Source organism: Theropithecus gelada, chromosome 1 (assembly GCF_003255815.1).
Source record: "Theropithecus gelada isolate Dixy chromosome 1, Tgel_1.0, whole genome shotgun sequence".
In the NCBI taxonomy this organism is placed as follows: domain Eukaryota; kingdom Metazoa; phylum Chordata; class Mammalia; order Primates; family Cercopithecidae; genus Theropithecus; species Theropithecus gelada.
In genome coordinates this window covers 139,744,553-139,766,782 of record NC_037668.1, presented here as the reverse complement: position 1 = coordinate 139,766,782, position 22,230 = coordinate 139,744,553, and the positions used below count along the sequence as shown (strand labels likewise).

The 22,230-nt window shown below is 49.5% G+C and overlaps 1 protein-coding gene across 2 annotated transcripts in view; it reads right to left on the bottom strand.

The window, feature by feature from the left end:
- The window catches only part of TMEM63A (transmembrane protein 63A), a 37,415-nt gene that overhangs the window by 10,219 nt on the left and 4,966 nt on the right, over positions 1–22,230 (bottom strand). The window contains exons 3-17 of one of the 2 annotated variants that reach the window (XM_025383494.1): positions 21,561–21,760; positions 18,412–18,491; positions 16,156–16,222; positions 15,265–15,302; positions 12,097–12,239; positions 10,999–11,050; positions 10,463–10,571; positions 9,789–9,859; positions 6,685–6,765; positions 6,376–6,499; positions 6,139–6,272; positions 4,758–4,895; positions 3,106–3,259; positions 823–929; positions 565–651 (exon numbers count right to left, since the gene is read on the bottom strand). In XM_025383494.1, coding sequence (XP_025239279.1) covers positions 565–651; positions 823–929; positions 3,106–3,259; positions 4,758–4,895; positions 6,139–6,272; positions 6,376–6,499; positions 6,685–6,765; positions 9,789–9,859; positions 10,463–10,571; positions 10,999–11,050; positions 12,097–12,239; positions 15,265–15,302; positions 16,156–16,222; positions 18,412–18,491; positions 21,561–21,749 — 1,574 coding nt within the window. In that variant the 5' untranslated portion in view covers positions 21,750–21,760. Of the gene's footprint in view, positions 1–564; positions 652–822; positions 930–3,105; positions 3,260–4,757; positions 4,896–6,138; positions 6,273–6,375; positions 6,500–6,684; positions 6,766–9,788; positions 9,860–10,462; positions 10,572–10,998; positions 11,051–12,096; positions 12,240–15,264; positions 15,303–16,155; positions 16,223–18,411; positions 18,492–21,560; positions 22,158–22,230 lie in introns of both variants that reach the window. The other variant, XM_025383484.1, reaches the window with a different exon arrangement.

Genomic DNA, 22,230 nt, shown 5'->3' with positions numbered 1-22,230 from the left:
CAGAAACTTCCTTCTTTGAGATAAACAAAGCCATAATGAGGCCCTCCCTAAGTGGAAGGTCCTTGGTAAGTTTCATTTTCTTTTTTCTTTTGTAGAGACGGGGTTTCACCATATTGCCCAGGCTGGAACTCCTGGACTCAAGCGATCTGCCCACCTCGGCCTCCTAAAATGCTAGGATTACAGGCATAAGCCACCGTGCCTGGCCACAAAATTTTCAAGCTGTTTTTTCTTTTCTTTTCTTTCTTTTTTGTTTTTTGGGTTTTTTTAGACACAGTCTCACACCTGTAAGCCCAGCACTTTGGGAGGCCAACGCGGGTGGATCACCTGAGTCAGGAGCTCGAGACCAGCCTGACCAATATGGTGTTATTTTCTTTTTTAAAGAAGAACAATCATATTGGCAGAAGAATCAATGACCCAGCCCTACTGCACGCCAAGAGGTTGCGACACACTTAGATATTGTTAGAGGTTTGCTTCTGCTACCAAACCATTTGCATTCTCCTGGGGACAGTGCTCTCCTGATGTGACTCTTATTCTGAATTTACAGCAGGAGGTGGTGGCATATACCTGGTGAGACCCAGGGAGGGCAGGATCAGCACCATGAAGATCAAGAATATGTAGACTTTGGTCATCACGATCTGGTTTTCCCCTGACCTGCAGGAAGTCAAAGGTGAGTACTCACAGTCCCCCAGATGCTCCAGGTGCCCCCAGTGAGGCCCCTGCCATGTGCCCATTGGCTGAGCAGTTGGGGGACAGGGTGTGGACAAGGGAGCGGTCAGACAAATACGTCTTAGGGGCAGGAACTCAGGACTCCCGGGTACTCACTTGGTCCAGTGAGACTCCAGCAGTGTAGAGTAGTAGACAATGGAGGGGAGCAGAGCCGAGAAGGACCAGAGCAGGAGGGTGGGGAAGAACTGGCTGATGATCGGGTTCTAGGAGAAAGGTCCACAGCAGAGAGTGTCACAGGGGCCGTGGGCCACACGGCTCTGAGGCCATGACCTACTGGCACGGTCGCTCAGACTCCTGGGGTAGGAGTTTGTCATCTCTGACCCCCAGAACCAACACTGTGCCAGGTACAGAGCTGGTAGTCCATAAATGTTGGCTGAATAATCAGTAACAGCACCTTATATTTGTATACCTCCTCACAGCACAGCAAAGAAAGCAATTTCACATACAAGTAAACACCACTTATCTGACTAAACAGATTAAATAACCTTCTCTGCTCCCTATACAAAACAAATGACTGATGCCATGGGAAGACTGAACACTGAAGGCCTGGAGTCCTGGCTGGGGGTGTGGGGCGGGCAGGGGATGCCCTGCCTGCTCAGCTCCCACTGGTCCAGCTGCAGCATATCAGGACTCTACTGTGTGTGTCCACAATCCTGCTGTTTGTTACTGTGATTACATGAGCTGATTGACTTATTACTGTCACTTATTAGATGAACATAAAAATAGAGAGAAATTTTCTTTGAAAACGAAGTTGGATACTTTGGAAAGACTTGATAAAAGTCAATTTCTAAAAAAAAAAACGCTGTTAATTAGATGAGAGTAAATTAACGATAAAAGATCAAGGGATATGCGATCTAGGAAGTTTCTATATTCAGAATGGCTCTGCAAATATCTAAATTCTTCATTTATTTTAAAGAAGGCAACACTGGAATCACAAAACAATGAAATAAGGAGTGGTTGATGTAAAATAGACAAAGGGGAGCTCTTAACAGCAGATCCATCCTCAAAAGAATAGGCCTGTCCCTCTATTAAAAGACTGGCAAAGGAATGCATGTTTATAATACCTGCTTGAAATCTTAAACAAAACTGCTGAATTTATACTTAGGTAGTTTTAAACTATTTATGGAGTCAGATAAGAGCTTCAACCACACATCAGCTCATTGATTATCATGACAACAGCCTCGCGTCCTGTATAATAGGGCAGGTGTTTTAACTCCAGTCCTTGGATGAAAAACTGAGGTTCAGAATTCATCAGATGGGGAGAATGGCAAAGTGACGACAAGGAGGCCCTCCTGCCCAGTATGCTTTCCCAGAGAATAAGTAACCAAATGCAAAGTGAAATTTAAAAAGAAAAAAAATTTAGGGAGATGGCTTGGCAAAGTTAATCATGAGAAACCAATAGCTTTTTGAGTAAATGCCAGTTGAGTGTTTGGCTGTTACCTCATTGACTCATGTAAGATTTTTGAAAATCATTCATTACCTATACAGAATAAATAGTTTTTGTTTTTTTTGTTGTTGTTGTTGTTGTTGTTTTCTTTAGGTGGAGTTTCGCTCTTGTTGCCCAGGCTGGGGTGCAGTGGTGTAATCTCGGCTCACTGCAACCTCCACCTCCCGGTTCAAGCAATTCTCCTGAGTATCTGGGAGATACTCAGCCTCCTGAGTATCTGGGATTACAGGCGCCCACCAACACACCTGGCTAATTTTTGTATTTTTTAGTAGAGATGGGGTTTTGCCATGTTGGCCAGGCTAGTCTTGAACTCCTGACCTCAGGTGATCCGCCTGCCTTGGCTTCCCAAAGTGCTGGGATTACAGGCGTGAGCTACCGTGCCTGGCCCCAGAATAGTTTTATAACAAGGTCATTAGCAACTAAAATGTAAAAGAAATAATTTGTGATCCTGCCACCTCCAATCAACGAAGCTCTTTTCCTTCCTTCCTGGCCACTCCCCGTAGTGTCCATGATAGACATGCCTCACTGGTACATCCCTGCTTCTGTCAGGAGCCCTGCATAGGTGCCACAAAATCTACACAATTTTTAATGGATGCTTAATTTCTACCAAACTGAATAGGCCTCATTCAACTCAAATGGTCCCCACCATTGAGTATTTAGATACAGTCTATTAAAATATATATGTATGCGTGTGTGTGTGTATATATATACATATAATGTGTGTGTGTGTGTGTATGGCATTACTATAAAGACATTGAAATAAACGTGGCCATGCCTGCTCAGGGCTTAAAAGCAAGGATGTGAGCTGAGCGACATGACCCCCTGGTTTAGTTTCCCGCATACACCCCACTCTTGTCCCCATTCCTTCCCCACCCACTAAGCCCTCTTCTCACCAGCTCTCCTGGGAGGGGCCTTGCAGAACAGTTACTCACATTCAGCGCATGGATGGGTTTGGTGACATTAAACTTGTCCATGGTGGACAGGATGATGGAGGGTGTGGTCAGGAAAAACAGCCCCAGGAAGAGGGTGAAGTTGATGCCCAGCCACTGTAGCCACCAGCGGAGGCCCTGGATAGAGAGGTTCTTCCTGCAGGGGGGAGAGGGGACACAGGTCTCCAGGCTTGTCTCCCAGTGCTCGTGGCTTAGGTGGGTCAGGTGGTCAGATTTAGGCAGACCAAGAGACTAGCCTGGGGGCAAGTTCTCCGCACTGACCTTGAACTACAGAAAGGCCAAGTCTTAGATCCCCGAGAGCTCAGAGGGAACAAAGGTTATTCTCTCAGATGTGGCTCTCAGCTAGAGTGTGGGGGCCAGAACCTACCCAAAGAGATGGCATGAGCACCGAAGCAGGCCAAACAAGGCCTTCTTTTCTTTTTTTTTTTCTGGAGACAGAGTCTCGCTCAGTCATCCAGGCTAGAGTGCAGTGGTGTGATCTCGGCTCACTGCAACCTCTGCCTCCCAGGTTCAAGCAATTCTCCTGCTCAGTCTCCCATGTAGCTGGGACTACAGGCATGTACCACCACACCCAGGTAATTTTTTTGTATTTTTAGTAAAGACAGGGTTTCACCATGTGACCCAGAGTGGTCTTGAACTCCTGAGCTCAGGCAGTCCGCCCACCTCAGCCTCTCAAAGTGCTAGGATTACAGGTGTGAGCCACCATGCCTAGCCCCAGCATGGCATTTATTAGACACATCTGCAATGCTTTGTGACTAATGACACATTCTTCCCAAGGGGGCTATGGCTGGGGTGCAGGGACGAGGGAGGCAGGGACAAAGGAACAAAGGCATAGCTTGCACCTGCCCTGGCCTCTCATCCCAAAGAACAGACCCACAAAGCAATCCTGAGTTTAGGAAGCCCTGTGAACCAAAGAGCAAAACTGTTGAAGGCAGAACTAGAACCGAGCAGAGAGGAGCAACTCAAGCTCATTCTGTGCAAGGAGCTGAGGCAGAGCTGGACAGGCAGCTGCGCTGGGTCTTGCGCTGGGTTCCCTTACCCTCAGCACAGCACTGGAGGCTCACCATGGCCCCCATGGACACAGCTCAGCTCACCAGCACAGCTCCAGGCTGACACTGGACCTAAGTAAGACTGCATAAGCTGCATGTGGCTACTGAGCATTTGAAATGTGGCTGGTATGAATTGAGAGGTGCTAGAAGTGTAAAATACACACCAGATTTTGAAGACTAAGTGTGAAAAAGAGAATGTAAAACATCTCACATTTTTCAAAAATTGATTGCATGTTGAAATAACAGTTTGAATATATTGGGTGAGATAAATTATTAAAATTAATTTCAACTGTTTCTTTTTACCTTTTTAGCATGGCTATTAGGAAATTTAAAATTACATTCAGAGCTGGCATTATATTTCTGCTGGGTAGCACTTGAATGCTAGGAAGGAACACTGGAGGGAAGGGCTGGGCAGATACCCCAGTTGGGCCACACTGAGCACATCACAGCATCATGGCCCAGAGAGTTGCAGATGTGTGGAGATCTCCATTGACTGCCAGGTCACACCTGTGCTCCAGGTGATGGGCAGCTCCCCCACCAGGAACCCAGGCCTCTTTCCCACCTCTCCCTGTTCTAGGAGCTCACCAGCAGATGTCCTCAGGGTCAGCGGCAAAGGTGACTGTCCACTTGGAGGTACAGAGCTCTCTGCTATGGGAGGACGGCTGGGGCTCACCTTTGCACTGAAGGCTCTGACACTTGCAGGCATTGAAATCTTTCAGGATGCTGCAAGGAAATGTAGAAACAGCCAGGCCCAGGCTACTCAGGTTACCGTGGCAAGTGAGGACTGAGTAGGAGTGGCAAGCAGTGACACAGGACCTTTCCTTTGTTGTGATTAGTGTAATGAGTAATGCTATGTAAGAGGTGCCATGCTAGCACACTGTGTGGAGAATTTTGTTTAATCCTCGCAACCACCAGCAAGAAAGGGAGTACTATTCCCATTTTACAGATAAGGAAACTGAGGGCAACACATCCCAACACACTGCTCTTCCATAGGGCCATCCCCCTCCACCCTGCCTGTTAAGCTGGAGCTCTGATCAATGCTACTGCCAAGCCAGTGGCTCACCTTTTCATTCTGTCACTTTTTCCCCAGGCCCAAGGGTAGCAATAGACCGCGTTATACACTGCCTATTCCCAAGCTTCCCTCCTCAAGGCTCCCACCTCAACCCTCACCATCTCAACAGGTCACAGCTTTTTCTCCTTTAACTTCCCATAAGGAGCCCAGCAGCCCCTCTACTCCTGCCTCAGATGCCTTCCCCTTTCCTCCTGCCCCAGTGTCTGCAGGGAGGCAGGAAGTCCTGTGTGAGTCCATTCCCAGTGTCACAATGCCCGGGGCAGAGAAGGCAGGGGGAGGGGCAGTGGCTGGACACCTCCTTTCGGCACCCCTCTTCCAACCCACCCCCTGCTGCTCCTAAGGCGAGATGACACTGAGACCACAGGCATGAGAGCCTAGAGTCCCATGCAAAGGGCCACTGTGAAAAGCCACTCCCCAGGGTCGAGCTTCCGACAGCAGTGAGCGCCCCAGCGTGCCCCAGGGGTCTTCCCCACAGCTTTGCGTTTGTGGGAAGGTGGGGAGCCACAGACAGAAGGATCTGTGGTCCAGAGCAGATGTCTGAAAGGAGGGTGCCTCCATCTCCCTTCGGGGAAGGCTGGTACATGAAGCCAACAGGATGGGTCCAGGGCAGCAGGGAAGAGCCTGGCAGTGGGGCCAAGCCACATCAGCTTGAGGGGGTTGGCCAGAATCACCCACTCCATGGCTGCTGCCCACACCCCCACCACCTGTCACACAAACATGGGCTGGGCTGGCCGAAAGTGAGTGTGGGTGGCTGAGGGAGGAGAAGGAAACACCACAGATAAATCCCAGGGATGGTGGGTCAGCAGTACCATCTCTGCCCAAGAGGGACAGTCAGTTATCTGGAGGGGAACAGGGAGTCATTCAAGAAGGGGTCTGGGATGTGCCCACACTCACTAGGTGGCCATGGACTTCTCCTGGAAGGTGACAAAGGCCATTCCCAGGGGCTGGTCCTGGACGTGGCATTCCTCCTCTGTGATCCTCTCCAGCAGCCTGCCCTTCATCCGCGTATAGTAAGAGATGGCGTCTTCCTGCCAGAAGACACATCCCATTGGGAGGATGTGGCCCCAAGCAGGTGTCTGGGGCACCCCCAAGCCAATGCCTGCGCTTCCAGCCGGGGAGCGGGGCCCTTACCCACTCACAGCCCAGCACTTCGCAGCAGCAAAACTGGCCACAGGGCTTGGGGTTGATGAGGGTCCGCTGGCCTGTCTTCACCTGCAGGTTCGTGTAATAGGTCAGGCTCTTCTCAGTCTTCTTTCTGTAGGGGTGGGAGCAGGGGCACAAACTTTAGATTCAGAATCCTGTGGCAGAGACCCCCACACCCACAGTTCAACCATCGGTCGCTAGGGGAGAAGGAGGAGTCCAGGGCTTCCCTCCTCCCCTCTTAGCTGCAAGGCCAGCAAGGAAGGAGTGGGCATCTCGCAAAGCCCGCCCGCCACTCACCTCTCCTTGCACAGGTAGATCAGTTTGGCCACGTTGTAGCACAGCTGGACATCAACCACCTCACATGTGGGGTACGCATCCCTGTGGCCAGGGAGAGAAGGAGGCAAAAGATGCCATTGGATAAGAAAACACCCTAAGCAGGAGACATGCCCACGAATCCAAGGGAAAGGATGGCAGAGTGATCTCGCTGCTGGTTTCTGTGCCAGCAGAGACCTCTCTTCTGTCTTTTATCCTCCAAAAGGGGGAAATTTTGAAATTTAATACAAAGAGGGCTTTTGTTTTGTTTTGTTTAGAGACAGGGTCTCACTCTGTCACCCAGGCTGCAGTACAGTGGCACAATCAAGGCTCACTGAAGCCTCAACCTTCTGGGCTCAATCAGTCGCCCCACCTCAGCCTCCCGAGTAGCTGGGACTACAGGCACATGCCACCAGGCTGATTTTTTTTTTTTTTTTTTAGAGACGGGGTCTCGCTGTGTTGCCCAGGCTGATTTCGAACTCCTGGCCTCAAGCACTCCTCCTGTCTCACCCTCCCAAAGTGCTGGGATTATAAGCATGAGTCACCGCACCCCACTAGCCTTTTTTAGTAGTTTAAGCTAACTGCCTGGAACTGACAAGTTTATATCCACTTGGCTTGCAATCAGCTGGCACTTATCCCAGGGAAAAATGAACATATCACTATCCCCTCTGAAGACCCAAAGGAATAGATTTATTGTTTGTGCTAGGTCAGTATCTACCTTGAGCCCTCACTGAAATCCTATTCAGGTAGGCTTTTTTAAGGTCACAGACCTTTCAGAAAGTCTAATGAAAGCAAAGGACCTTCAGTAAAATGTCTACACACATATTAACAACCAGCAAGGCCCGGTGCAGTGGCTCATGCCTGTAATCCCAGCACTTTGGGAGGCTGAGACGGGTAGATCACTTGAGGTCAGGAGTTTGAGACCGGTCTGGCCAATGTGGTGAAACCCCACCTCTACTAAAAATACAAAAATTAGCCAGGTGTGGTGGCGCACACCTGTAATCCAGCTACTCAGGAGGCTGGGGCACGAGAATTGCTTAAACCTGGGAGGCGGAGGTTGCAGTGAGCAAGACTGCCCCACTCCAGCCTGGGCAACAGAGTGAGACTCTGTCTCAAAAAAAAAAAAAAAAAAAAAAAGAACCAGCAAAATACGTACTCACTATTGACCATGTATTGTTACATATATTGATTTATATAATCCTCATTATAACCTGTGAGGTTTTGTCCCCATTTTACAGATGAGTAAACTGAGGCCCACAGAGGTAAGTGGCTTGCACCCAAGATCACACAGCTAGTAAGTGTCTGAGCCAGGAGGTGAATATAGGCAACCTGGCTCCAAGATCAGTGCTCGTGGCCACCATGCAATACCCCCTCACCGTACACGCAAAATTATACATACAATTCCAGGGGATTCCAGAACCATGTAAATCCGTACCTACCACCTGCCAGGCACTGTTCTAGGTGCTGGTAACAGGGCCTGGATGTGCTTGCATTTTAGTGACAGAGAGCGCCCATAGGTATGTCAATCATGAAATTAAACAGTAGGACAATTTCTGGTCTCAATAACAGCTGTGAGGAAGAAAACTGCAATTTAAGCATCCCTGCTTGAAAGGCAAATTCACACATCAATCCCCACGGATTGCAACAGCATTCACTAAAAAGGCCTCCTAAAATAGAGGAAAGCGTGAGTCATGCAATGTTTGTGTGAGAATGAGGAGACTTTTTTTTTCTCTTCAAAGTTATACATTAAGTGGAATTACTGTTTCCAGGTGTTGCCTAGCAGGCAACTTTGAGGAGTTGCTTCAAAGAAATGGAGAAAAATGATTCTGGTATGGAGTATTTACATATTAGTAAATATTTCTAAAATACTTAGTTTCTAAAGAAGTTGTTCTAATTTTACACATTCAATTTACAATTCTGTCTAGTAATTTCCTTAGCAAGTGCTTTCTTCATAAATAGCGCAAAGTTAAAGTGTAGCCAGCTCCTAGTCCATGCAACAAATTAGTGGCTGCTGAATTGATAAGGAATGAAGAGAGGCCGGACATGGTGGCTCACGCCTGTAATCCCAGCACTTTGGGAGGGCAAGGCAGGAGGATCACTTGAGCCCTGCAATTCGAGCCCAGCCTGGGCAACATAGCAAGACTCTATCTCCACTAAAAATTTAAAAATTAGCTGCGTGTGGTGGCATGTGTCTGCAGTCTCAGCTACTTGGGAGGCTGAGGCAGGAAGATCCCTTGAGTCCAGGATTTGAGGCTGCAATGAGCTATGACTGCACTACTGCACTCTAGCCTGGGCAACAGAGCACGACCCTGTCTCTAAAAAAATAAGATAATAAAAAAAGGAATGAAGAAAGAATAAAATGTCAGCTCCTAAGCCCAGCCTTCAGGTCCTCCAGCATGGGGTCCTGGGAGCCTTCCCGGCCTGCTTACCCTGCCCCCGCACCCCACCTCCACCTTTCCTGATGCTCTGGGCCTTCCCCCGCATCCCTGGCTGCACACGTAATCTCCTCACAGGAAAGCCTTTCCTCCAGCCTCCATCTGCAGGAATTGGTGCTGCAGATCCTCAAAGGGAGCCGCTGGAAAGGTGGTTCTACCAGGAAGAGCCTGGACTCAGACACAGTGCTCACTCAACAGACACCCACTGCGTGGGTGGACAAACCAGCAAACGCAGAGATGGCCCTGAGGTCCTTCCACCTGTGAGACCCTAGCCCTGTGGGTCTGTACAAATGCTCAGCTCACGTCTCTTATTCTGCAAAGGTGATGCTAAGAACCCCGGGGTGAACACTTTTTGTTCCCCCGTATGCTCTCAAGACGTTTATTTGCACCTACATCCTGGTCTGTGCTCTGGACACTGTGCACAGGCTGCTTGAAGAAGATAGGCCACCACGGCGCCATTCATTGCACAGCACCAGCAGGGCTGGCACACTGGAGCCACTCCATACACTGTGGCAGGGCCAGGTCCTTCTCAGATCTCATCTGGATACCCAAGCGAGAGACAGCAGGCGCTCACCTGAGGCGCTTGCCCTATGGGTGGGGCTGTGCTGGTCCTACGTGGAGGGGGCTCAGCTCTCCTCCACCCCGCCTACTTACCGGAAGTGGCTCTCCACAGTCTCCTTCCTGGCATCTCTGGGGAGTCCTGTGATGAACAGGGTCCGCCTCACCTGTCCAGGAAACACAGTAGGGACAGAAGTCACTCACAAGCCAGTGTGCAGGTATGCTCAGGTTTCCTACCCCACTCCAGCCTCTGGAAAGTAAACAACAGGAAATTAGAAGGCTCCAGTTTTCTCCTTCTGTGGCCAGGGGAGCCCCAAAGCATGTCATTACACATCATCTTCTTCCAGGCTCTACAAAGAATCCACTTCCAAAGCAACTCTATGAGCCTTCTTTACATAGCAGGAGACTGAGAAAGAGGTGAAGTGACTCAAATGCGGTCACACAGCAGATCAGAGGAGGACCCAGGCCTGGAACCAACCCACAGAAGCGCCCCTCCCCTGTGAAGCTGTGGGTGGTAAAGAGAAAGGGCTGCTCTCAACCCAAACTTCTTTACTTAGCACCAGTAACTGTCCAAATCTTGAAACAATCCACCAGGAAATTGTTTTTTTAAAGATGATGCCAAGTGTGAGCAAGAATAAGCAAGCCGGGCTCCTGAGGCCTTCCCAGAGCTCATTGTGGTCAGGGCCTGCAGCAGAGCCTAGGAGGCCCCTCCACTCCAGCTCCCACCTGAGTTCCTCCCAGCACATGTCCCCAAGCCCCACCTCACTCACCAGGTTCTCCTCTTTGTACTTAATGGACTGAGTGTGGTGCCGCATGAAGCCCACGGTGAGGAAGAGGTAAATGACGGCAAAGATGGTATGCAGCCAAATGAGGTCATTGCTGAGGGGGAAACCGCCTGCCATCAGAGCTGGGATCCCAGGCAGGGAGCTGGGGGTGCAGAGCTGGGGCCTGGTTACCCTCAGTGGGCACTGAACTGAGGACCAACAGCTTCATTGCAAGAGATGCCTCCCACAGAGGCTGTGTGGCCAATGCCCCTCAGCCCACAGTGAACACTTCAGAGGGGTCCCTGTTCCTGTTCTGACAAATGAACTCCAGATCCACAGGACCCTCCATGTTTCTTAAAACCCTGGCAAAACAGTGCCTGCCTGTAGCGTGTTCATGCCCACAGCTCAACAACACACTAGCTGCAAGGGGCCTTCAGAACCAGCCGGCTCCTTTGGAGTACCTTTGGCCTGCCCCGGGCTCCTGACCTGCCTTCTCCTTGGTCTCACCCATCGACACCTATCCCCACAGGCTCCATACTCACTCAGTCTGCAGGTTTGCTATTGTCGTCCTCCCAAAACTGTATGGGTCTTTGTCTGCAGAGAAGCACAGATACTTAGTTCCAGAGTCATGTGGGGAAGCAGAAGGGGGTGTAACCAATCAGCCTGGGTTTGTGGAGCTCTGGGGAGGAGGAGCATGTCTGGACCAGCAGGCAGAGAACGCCTGACTGGTCTTTCCAGAGGTACACCATCAAGGCCTCTGCTTGACACCAACATGTTCCCTGATAACTTCTCAACCTTCCATTGCAGGTAAAGGCAAAATGTGAATTCATTTTGTTTTGAGAAAACTACAAACATCCTACATTGTTACAAAACCAACGCTGGGAACCACTGGGTATCCTAAGTGGATTCATGGTGGCACTTTTTTTTTTTTTTTGAGACGGAGTCTTGCTCTGTCACCCAGGCTGGAGTGCAGTGGCTGGATCTCAGCTCACCGCAAGCTCCGCCTCCCGGGTTTATGCCATTCTCCTGCCTCAGCCTCCCTAGTAGCTGGGACTACAGGTGCCCACCACCATGCCCAGCTAATTTTTTTTGTATTTTTAGTAGAGACGGGGTTTCACCATGTTAGCCAGGATGGTCTCGATCTCCTGACCTCGTGATCCGCCCATCTCAGCCTCCCAAAGTGCTGGGATTACAGGCTTGAGCCACCGTGCCCGGCCATGGTAGCATTTTGTAAGGTGGATTCTTGCAGTTGCCCTTAGATATAATGCCACACCCTGAGTTTAATTAAGTATCATGGATATCTTCTGGGTCCATTAATTGTGACCTCCTAATTTGGGTGAGGGCAGGAAAGTATAAAAGACTCTCTAACAGCCCCTGATTCTGTAAATCTTGGGAGGCTTTTTCCCCTATTTAAATAGAACCAGACATTGATATTGGGGCCCCAGTTTTAGCCTAGGTTTGTGGTAGATTATTCTCCAGATCTTTAATCAGAGGGAAATGTTCAGAGAGTCACCCGGAGACCACCTTACATCTGAACTGGAGCAGGATTCCTGGGGTTCTGGTCTACCACAGTGAGCCCTTTCCCTAGGACTGCTACTCTGCCCCATTACAACATAGACAAGGGTGAGGACGGTCATTACCCAGCAAGTCGCCTGAGAGGTTGACGGGCAGGATGACACATAGGGACAAAAAGCTGACCACCACCAGCAGGAAGATGATGTGCCTCTGGAAGGACAGGTAGTGGATGGCGTCCTCCCCACACCATTCCAGGATCTGGTCATCACTGGCCAAGACACATGTGGAATCTTAATGAGCAGCGGGAACAGGCCTCACGGCTCTGCATGAAGCGTCTCATATCATCCTCACCACAATCTCATGAGATGGTTTGATTGTTATCCCCACATTTTTGTTCACATATAAGGAAATAAAGGCACAGGAAATTTGCATAACTTTCAGGATCTCACATGATATAAATTCCAGAGCCCACCATCTTAGCCCCTGTACCATAGTTGAGGTAAAGGAACACCAGCACTCCATCTGATGTTGCTAGAAACATTTGTGCCCGGCCGGGCGCGGTGGCTCAAGCCTGTAATCCCAGCACTTTGGGAGGCCGAGACGGGCGGATCACGAGGTCAGGAGATCGAGACCATCCTGGCGAACACGGTGAAACCCCGTCTCTACTAAAAAAATACAAAAAAACTAGCCGGGCGAGGTGGCGGGCGCCTGTAGTCCCAGCTACTCCGGAGGCTGAGGCAGGAGAATGGCGGGAACCCGGGAGGCGGAGCTTGCAGTGAGCTGAGATCCGGCCACAGCACTCCAGCCTGGGTGACAGAGCAAGACTCCGTCTCAAAAAAAAAAAAAAAAAGAAACATTTGTGCCCAAGTTACGTGTGTGGGAAAGGTACATAAATACAGTCATCTCACAGCCCTGTCCTGCTTCTAAGGAATCACATTCAGAATAAAGTTAGGGCTGGGCGCAGTGGCTCACGCCTGTAATCCCAGCACTTTGCTGAGGCAGGTGGATCACCTGAGGTTAGGAGTTCAAGACCAGCCTGGCCAACATGGTGAAACTCTGCCTCTACTAAAAATACAAAATAATAATAATAATAATAATTAGCCAAGTGTGGTGGTGCACATCTATAATCCCAGCAACTCAGGAGGCTGAGGCAGGAGAATTGCTTGAACCTGGGAGGTGGAGGTTGCAGTGAGCTGAGATCCCGCTACTGCACTCCAGCCTGGGTGACAGAGTGAGATTCCATCTCAAAAAAGAAAAAAAAAAAAAAAAAAAAAGAATAAAGTTGGGAATATGCCCAGGCCCCCACCTGTTTCCTGTCTCCCCCTCAAGTGGATACCTGAGGTTGAGCCAAGAGTCCCAGTCTATCCTACCACCCTGGCCTCCTCCCTGTGTCCCCAGAGATGGGGAGGTGACTTGCTCCACCCTTTCCCACCCCTGGAGTGCTACACTTGGAGGCTCTGGGTCCACTGGGGACTCAGAAAATTCCAGGTTCACACAAGCTAGACTTCTGTGCTACAGAGGGAGAAGGGGCAGGGCACTCTGCTCTTTCCCACTCCCTGAAGGCACTGCTTCTAGGCTGGGAAAGCAGTGCTTTGGGAAGAGCTCAGGGAGGCAAGGGCTGCATCGTAGAAAGGCAGATCTGAAAGATGTCAGCGTGGGCTTTACAGTCAGACCACAATGCAATCCAGCCTCCACCTGAGAGGTAAGCAGGTCACGCAGCTTACCTGCCTCTGACCTCAAGCAAGGAAACTGCCCACTGCCTACCTCATTGGCTTAACAGGGGCTCATAAGAGATAATAAGCATCAAACACCTAGTGCTGTACGTGGTATCAGCAGATGCTGAGAAATATGCCTGTTCATATGAGTCATGATTACTATTTATCTAGAGGACAAAGCTTTGCAATTAACTACATTGTTCTCATTTCTAAATAAATTAACTCACCTCCTGCTTCCTCCTGTTCCAGACCAGAGCTGACTGTCTGCCACAGGGCTCTGTCTCCTACCAGTTCCCCTGGGAACAACTCCTACCAAACCGACTATTTACAACATGCTCTCGCATGTATTCATTCCTTTGAATTAGCCTGAGCACGTGTTATCCTCAGCCTCCTTCTACAGTTGGGGAAACTGAGGTCCAGAAAGAGGGACTTACTCAACATCCTATAACCACCACATTTCATCAATTCTAAGATGTCATTTTCATATTTCTTTTTTTTTTTTTTGAGACAGAGTTTTGCTCTTTCGTGCAGGCTGGAGTGCAGTGGGGGTGATCTTGGCTCACTGCAACCTCTGCCTTCCGGTTTCAAGTGATTCTCCTGCCTCAGCCTCCCGAGTAGTTGGGATTACAGGCACCCATCACCAAGCCCGGCTAATTTTTGTATTTTTAGTAGAGATGGGGTTTCACCATGTTGGCCAGGCTAGTCTCAAACTCCTGACCTCGTGATCTGCCTGCCTCAGCCTCCCAAAGGGCTGGGATTACAGGCGTGAGCCACTGCAGCCGGGCATATTTCAACTCCTCTGAAATGAGGTGTATCCTATCGTGATAGTTGATGGTAGCTTAGCTGGCAACGTTTTCTTGTTCTTAGTGCTATATAAAATAACATGCATCTTACAACAATGACTTCTTAGATTCGATGGAATATGGCAGCAGGTGAGAACCAAGACTCACATCAGTCCCCGCCTCCTGGCTCCCTCCACCACATGAGAGGTAACTAACTGGCTCTTAATCACCTTTAATAATCTTTTAGATTTCTCTCCATGGGCCCCATTGAAAAAAAGAAAACTTGTAACCAAATGAATTGAATGTATTATATTTCTTCACTTTTCACTAATTCAAAGACATGCAAACCTGCCTAGGAGAGCTTCCATTGACATCTAATTGGTGTTAAATATTAAGTTGAATAATTAAAGCAAAAAAATAGCTTTAGTTTGTGCAGTATTATGAGAGATGAACATATGATTTCCACTGAATATGTTGAAATAAATAAAGTACAGCTCTACCTTCAAGAACTCTTGGGATCCACCTCAATTTGGGAAGCTCCAGGCTCCAGCAGGGACTGTCTGCCCTCCAGCATGGAGGCTCCAATCCTACAGGCCTCCTTCCTCTGCCCCTGACCCCAGGGGCTGCCTGGCGACCTTGATTCTCAGCCCTCACATACTGCTTTGGACATTAACTGAAAAGTATCTAAGAGACCCCATCTTAAGATCAAGCATCTTGGCTCTTGCCTCTTGATTGGCCAAATACCCAAAAAAACCAGCCCAAAGGTCCCCCAGCAGCTGCCCCATAGTGTACTTACTGCAGACGAAAGATGGCAGTCAGCCAGGGACAGCATCCCTGGAAATGGAGAGAACAGGGATTAGCTTCCAACATCTGTGTCTTTGGGAGGCAGATGTAACTATTGTCTTTGACATTAAATAACCATTTAACCTCCTGTTGTACCAAAAACAGTGCTTTTATCCCATATTCAGCAAGCATGCGCCCACTACTTCACAATATACACCACATGCCTGGAATTCCTGCTAAAATCTCTTGCCAACCTCATGGTCAAATCACAAAACTTAGATCAAATCTGATGAAAGCTCAGGGCAGCTCTGGGGAAAGTGATGTGGGCTGCTGTTTGATTGTTTACAATCACTGACCAAGAGGTGAGGCAAAAGAGAGGAAACAAGCCTAATGGATTGGATGGTCTGCTGGAATGGGTGTTAAGGGGAAAGGGTGTCTGTAGGTTTTATTGTCCTTCACATCTCTTAAACTTAATACCCCTAAAGCTGGGCTGTTATCCAGCTAGGAAAGACAAATATTTGTTCAATAATTCATTCAACAATGACTAAGCACCTACTAGGCATCAGGCGCTGGGGAACAGAGCTGGAGAAGGCAGGGCTCTTGCCCACATCTGGCTCATAATCCAGCTGGCAAGTCCATAATTAACTGTCACACAAAGCCATACATGTAAGAGAGAGAAGTGCTGGGGAAGCCCAAGGGATTCCGTAGCCCTTTCCGCCTGCAAGTTCATCCAGTCTCAAGATCCCCGGTCATCCAGCTGCCATCCCTCCTGTGGTACTTCCCAAGTTCAGGTGCCTTCGTCAATGCAACTTGGCACTCAAGATCCACCCTGCTCCCTCCCCAAAACCATGACTGCCAGTCCCCAACGCCTGGCCATGACCACAACTGTTCCTTAGATACCAACCAGCTCATTTTCAAAGTCTTGTTGCCCTGAGGAGGAAGTCGATGACAATCTCTGAAATCTGGACTCGCTAGAGACACAAAAAAGAAAAACAATGACAGATAATTCCTTAAAAAAAAAGAAATCAAAGAGTCAAAAAGATCATGTCCAGTATTTTGCTGCCTCTTGAAGCTCAGAACCAAAGCTACCAGCCCTCAATGGCTGAGACAAAATATAACTCACTCTGTGAAAGACAGAGACAAGGACAATGACCATTCCCAGGCATGGTATAAAACTACGTTATACGGGATGAACAGCAAGGAGTCAACACCCAGAAACCATATCATTGTGACTGGTCTAGCTAAAGTGACTTCAAAGGGTTGCCAATTTATAGCATATTTCCCAATATTATCAAATAAAATTTGGAATAAATACTACATTTTATCAAATCTAAGATACCACTGGTTGTAATTTGCATAATTATTTTATGAACTGTTAAAGAAAAAATGCTGCCAAATAACCTATGACCACCCACCAATCACAAGATGCCTCCCAATTTCGGAGATGAGAAATGTCAAAACATATGTTTTAGAGTGGACAAATGATGGCACTTTATATTGTGGCATTGTAATCAAATCCTTTCTTGCAAGTACTCCCATAAAAATACCCCATGTGCTATAAATCTGAGGTGTTTGCAATATGTGACTGCTTTTCTTTTTTTTTTTTTGAGATGGAGTCTGGCTCTGTCACCCAGGCTGGAAGTGCAGTGGTACAATCTTGGCTCATTGCAACCTCTGCCTCCCGGGTTCAAGCAATTCTCTGCCTCAGCCTCCTGAGTGATTGGGCTTACAGGCACCCGCCACCATGCCCAGCTATTTTTGTATTTTTAATATAGACAGGGTTTCATCATCTTGGCCAGGCCGGTCTTGAACTCCTGACCTCATGATCCACCCGCTTCAGCCTCCCAAAGTGCTAGGATTATAGCTGTGAGCCAACATGCCTGGCCGTGACTCCTTTTCTCTAGTCTCCTATTCCTGGTTCTACTGTCTCCCTGCTAAAGACAAAACACATGACGAAACTTAACTTTAAAAGCCTTTGCAGAGACCTTCCCTTTTGACCTTCACGGTGACCTCATGGAGAAGAGACGACAGAAGGAGACCGACCCTAATAAGTTTGGGGCCTTGACCGAGGTTGCACAGCCAGGGATGCAGCAGGGCCCTCTGATCCCCAGTGGTCTTTTCAACCAGAGTGCACAGCCCCCACTTCTAGCTGAATGTGCTGTAAAGGCATCAGATGTCCCAAAAGTTTCTCCCCAACAGTCCAAGGTCATCACCTCAGGCTTTAGCAAATCCCAGAGCAGAGATCATGGGAAAGGATGGTGCATTTTCAGGTACACCTCTCCTTTTCCCAGTTCAAAGGACCCTGTCACTCAGGCCACATGTCAGGAGGGGCCCGAGAGTGGAGGGTCTGCCTGAAGAGCCCCAGGGGAGGCTCTGGGTGGCAGCTGGGGCCAGTGCCTGAGTTTTCATCACTCACTTCCTATTGCCACATCTGACATAAGATCCTGGGTGCAAACAGCCAGCTGGAGCTGGAACGTCAGGTTGTGCAGATCCAGAATTCACTGTCACCCTTTAGGCGACATGAACAGAGAATCCTAGAGCCTCACGCAGAACTAGAAGGACCTGAGGCCCAGCCGAGGGAGCCTGTGCTTTGTAACAGACTTATCCAAAGCCGGCACTGACCTGGCAGGAGGGTGGGACAGTTCCCTGACGGCTCTGCTGCCCTTCTTGATCCTCACCCAACCCTGGCCCCAAGCTAATTAATTTCAAAGATAATCACTTAAAACACTCAAGGGGAGAAAGAAAATGGGCATCCTCTTCAGATGATGATGAAAGCCCTCAGTATCTAAAGCAACCTGTTCGAAGCCAACAAGGTTCACAGCCTTGGCCCAACAGAAGCCCTGAGGGAGCTGAGCATCTAAGCCTGGGTTTTGGTTTTTGTTTTGGTTTTGGTTTTGTGAGCACAATGAGGGTAGTGAGGCTGACCTCATGGGTCTGTGGTGAAGAGCAAAGAGAATAGCTATTGGTACAGGCCAAGTAGATACACTCAGTGAACACAATCTAATAGCAATGTCACGTGTGGGTCCTGCCCACACGGAGGGCTTCATAAGCCCCCAGCCCATTCCAGGGACACACCCACACTATACACACATATATGTATACACACACTCATATACACGTACACACATGCATGCTCATGGCCTAGGTGATATGTCTTTACCTGTCTGCTTCTGACACCAGAGCAATGCGGCCATAGTCCCAGAATCTTCTTCTTATAATGGAAAACACCAAGATTAAGAACTAAAAATAGAAAATAAACCAAGTAAAAGCATATTGGATGGCTTCTCATTAGAAGACACAGCGGTCTCAAGGGTAAAACCCACCTGCCCGCACTCAGCAGGGCTAGAAGGAAAACACACAGGCCCAGAGAGGGCACTGAGCTGCCCAAGGCCACACAGCTCAGTAGCCTAGATGCTTTGCTCACCCCTTTCACCAGCTCCTGTCACCTGTGCCCACGCCACCAAGGCTGCCAGCACTGATGCCAAGCTTGCCTGGAGCCTGCCTAGTTATGCACGTCAGCCCTGTCTCTTGCTCTCAAGGCAGCAGTGACACCACAAGGACCCAGTCTCAGGCCCTGATCTGCCTTCAGTGGCCCCTAAGCAGAAGGGTAAGGTCTGGCCTCACAGCAGTCCCAGGAACCAGTGTCCTTCTTCACTTTACAGAAAATTTCTTTTTTCTTTTTTTGAGATGGAGTCTCGCTCTGTCACCCAGGCTAGAGTGCAATGGCATGATCTCGGCTCACTGCAACCTCCGCCTCCCTGGTTCAAGCAATTCTCATGCCTCAGCCTCCAGAGTAGCTGGGACTACAGATGCCTGCCACCATGCCCGGCTAATTTTTGTATTTTAGTAGAGACAGGGTTTCACCATATTGGTCAGGCTGGTCTCGAACTCCTGACCTCAGGTGATCCACCTGGCTCAGCCTCTCAAAGGGCTGGGATTACAGGCGTGAGCCACCACGCTGGCCAGAAATTTCATTTTAAATTACAGAACCAAGGTAGCACAGCCTCCTCAGGCTGAGCCAGAAATGGTCAGATTTTTCCTCTGAGTTTGGTTCCCCTGAAGGCAGGCCCCGCAGGCACACAGCATGCATGCAGGCAGCAAGGCCCCATGAGAACCTGTGCTCGGGCTGGCTCGGCCTCCGTAAGCTGGGACACCTCAGCAAGCTTGTGTCCAACGGCAACCTCAGGGCTGGACTAAGCCGGTTAGCTCTAGACATCTGTACACTCTAGACTGTCCTCCCTCCCCACAGTCCACCTTGGCAGGCTCCCTGCCATGTTCCTGCCTCTCTTCCCTCTCTAGACAGGGTCCCTCTCTTTGAGGTTCAGGGAGGTAGAGAAATAAATCTTAGCAAGCACATCCCTGCCTGCTCTGATCAGAAACAGGGGTTTTGAAGGGGGGCTTTGTTTTCCTAAAGGAAATCCAGAAGACCTGAACCCCAGAGGCACTGAGTTCTCATGGAATTTTCTTCAGGTGAATCAGGAAGTTGGCGACATATTTTCAAAGGCAGGTGAGTCGTGTTGTAGGAAAACCACGAAACCTGCTCAGCAGGTGCCTGCCCTCCCTGTCCACAGCAGCTGCCGCCCTGGCCTGTGCAGTGCAGATGTTTCCCACAAACCCATGCTCTCCAGGGCCCTCTGGCTCTTATGTGTCCCTGCTCCCCCACCCCCAAAACTTACTGCAATAAAAACCCACCCCTGGCCAGGCACTGTGGCTCACTCCTGTAATTCCAGCACTTTGGGAGGCCAAGGCTGGTGAATCACTTGAGCTCAGGAGTTTGAGACCAGCCTAGGCAACATGGTGTGAAACCCCATCTCTACCAAAAATGCAAAAATTAGCCAGACGTGGTGGCATGTGCTTGTAGTCCGAGCTATGCAGGAGGCTGAGGTGGGAGGATTGCTTGAGCCCAGGAGGAGGAAGTCGCAGTGAACTGTGATTATGCCACTGTACTTCAGCCTGGGTGACAGAGTGAGACTTTGTCTCAAAAAAAAAAAAAAAAAAAATTCACCTTCAGCAGCACACTCCAGTAGAGGGTGACTCTCTTCTCAACCAACACTGTTGTAACAATACCCACCCAGCCCACCTAGGGTCCCTGCCCAGACCCCCCTCTCTTTACTCCTCACCTTGGCCAAACTCTCCCCACCCTGAAGACCCAGGGCCACCCTCCTCTAATCCCACCAACTCTGAAATCCACCCCAACACCGCTGTCCACTCCTCCCTGCTACCCTAAGCCACCCTCCCCACATTCCCCACCCAAGCCTAGTCTCCAGCTCCAAGCAGTCCAAGGGTGTTTACTCCATCAGAGCCATCTGCCCCCTTCATTCAGATGGTCTCTGCTACATGTTAGGAGACAGCATCAAGAGGCACTGGCCAGCCCATGGCATTTGTGAAAAGAAGAGGCACTTTAACCCCAATAAATCTCAGCCAGCTAACGTTGAGTCTGCATAAGGAAGAACAATGACATGTTTCAAATTGGAGGCATCCTTGTAAACAAGGAGATCTACGTTAAAGAAAGGCCACCTGCTGAAGGCAGGCTTTGAGAATCAGCTTTTGATTTTTTTTTTTTTTTTTTTTTTTTTTTTTGAGACAGCGTCTCGCTGTTGTTGCCCAGGCTGGAGTGCAGTGGCACGATCCTGGCTCATTGCAACTCCGCCTCCCAGGTTCAAGAAATTCTCCTGCCTCAGCCTCCAGAGTAGCTGGGATTACAGGCATGTGCCACCACACTCAGGTAATTTTTTGTATTTTTAGTAGAGACAGGGTTTCACCATGTTAGCCAGGTTGGTCTCGAACTCCTGACCTCAGGCGACCTACTCGCCTTAGCCTCCCAAAGTGCTGGGATTACAGGCATTAGCCACCATACCCAGCCCAGCTTCTGATTCTTTAAAAACCCCAGGGATGCCAGAGGGGAACAGGAGGTGACACTTGGGAATTGCAGCTGCTCTATTCTAGTCCGTACTCTCCATTCACATTTCTCAACCCCTTGAGATGACCCTTCCCAAGGGCCTTAAAGACATGACAGGCAGAGAGCTCTGCAATCATGGTAATAATCACAGGCGTAGCTATGTGAGTATTTTGGCCTTATCCAATCTCCAAAATCCTCTGAGGCAGGAATTATGATCTCCATTTCCGGAGCAGAAAGGGGAGGTGCACAGAAGCTATGTAACATGCCCAAGTCACAGAGCTGGTAAGCAGCAGAGTAGGGATTTAAACCCAGCTACATCTGACTTCTCATCTAAGTTTCCCAGAAGGCCCTGGGCAGGGGATTTAAACACATAACTGAGGCAGTAGGACACGACTCGTGAGGGCTCTCACCAGGAAGCAGCTGACGTCTATGAGCAGGACAGTGGGGATGCCACCAAAGGTGACTCCCTGGAGCACGGTGCTGTTTTTGGCCGAGTTGTAGCAATAGGAGTCATTGGGCTGGTCCCCGAGGCCCAGCTGCTCCCTGATGGACACGGCCTTGGACTGCCACAGCTCCAGGAATGGGGAGTCCGCCATCATGCCTGTCTTCCCTGGAGCACAGGACAACAGAACGAGGCAGACAGATGTTCAGCGCTCAAATTTCTTGCAGGTTCCCACCAGTGCTGGCAGAACCAAAGGTGGGCATTTCCCCAGGGACTGGTTGGGCACAGGGAGCCAGCAGCAAGGAGTCCAGGAGAGCCAGACATTGGACCTCTGAGTGCCTGGTGGTGTCCACAGAGAATGGCTCCATTATGGGACAATCTCGGGGGATCAGATGGTCAGAGTGGATGGCTCATCCAGGACACAGTGGACAGATCCCCAGAGGGGGTGACATGGAGTAAGGGAGGGACAGAGTTGGTGCAGCTGCTGGCTTAAGAAGTCCTAAAGCTCCTCTAGCCTCCAGGACTCATGTTGGGAAAGTCACTCCTGCAGAAGCCACTGGCAGATCTGTAGTACAGGCAGGGGAGAGGGAGAAAGGCACACAAAGGCAAGAAGAGGAAAACACAGGGATAAACAGGGA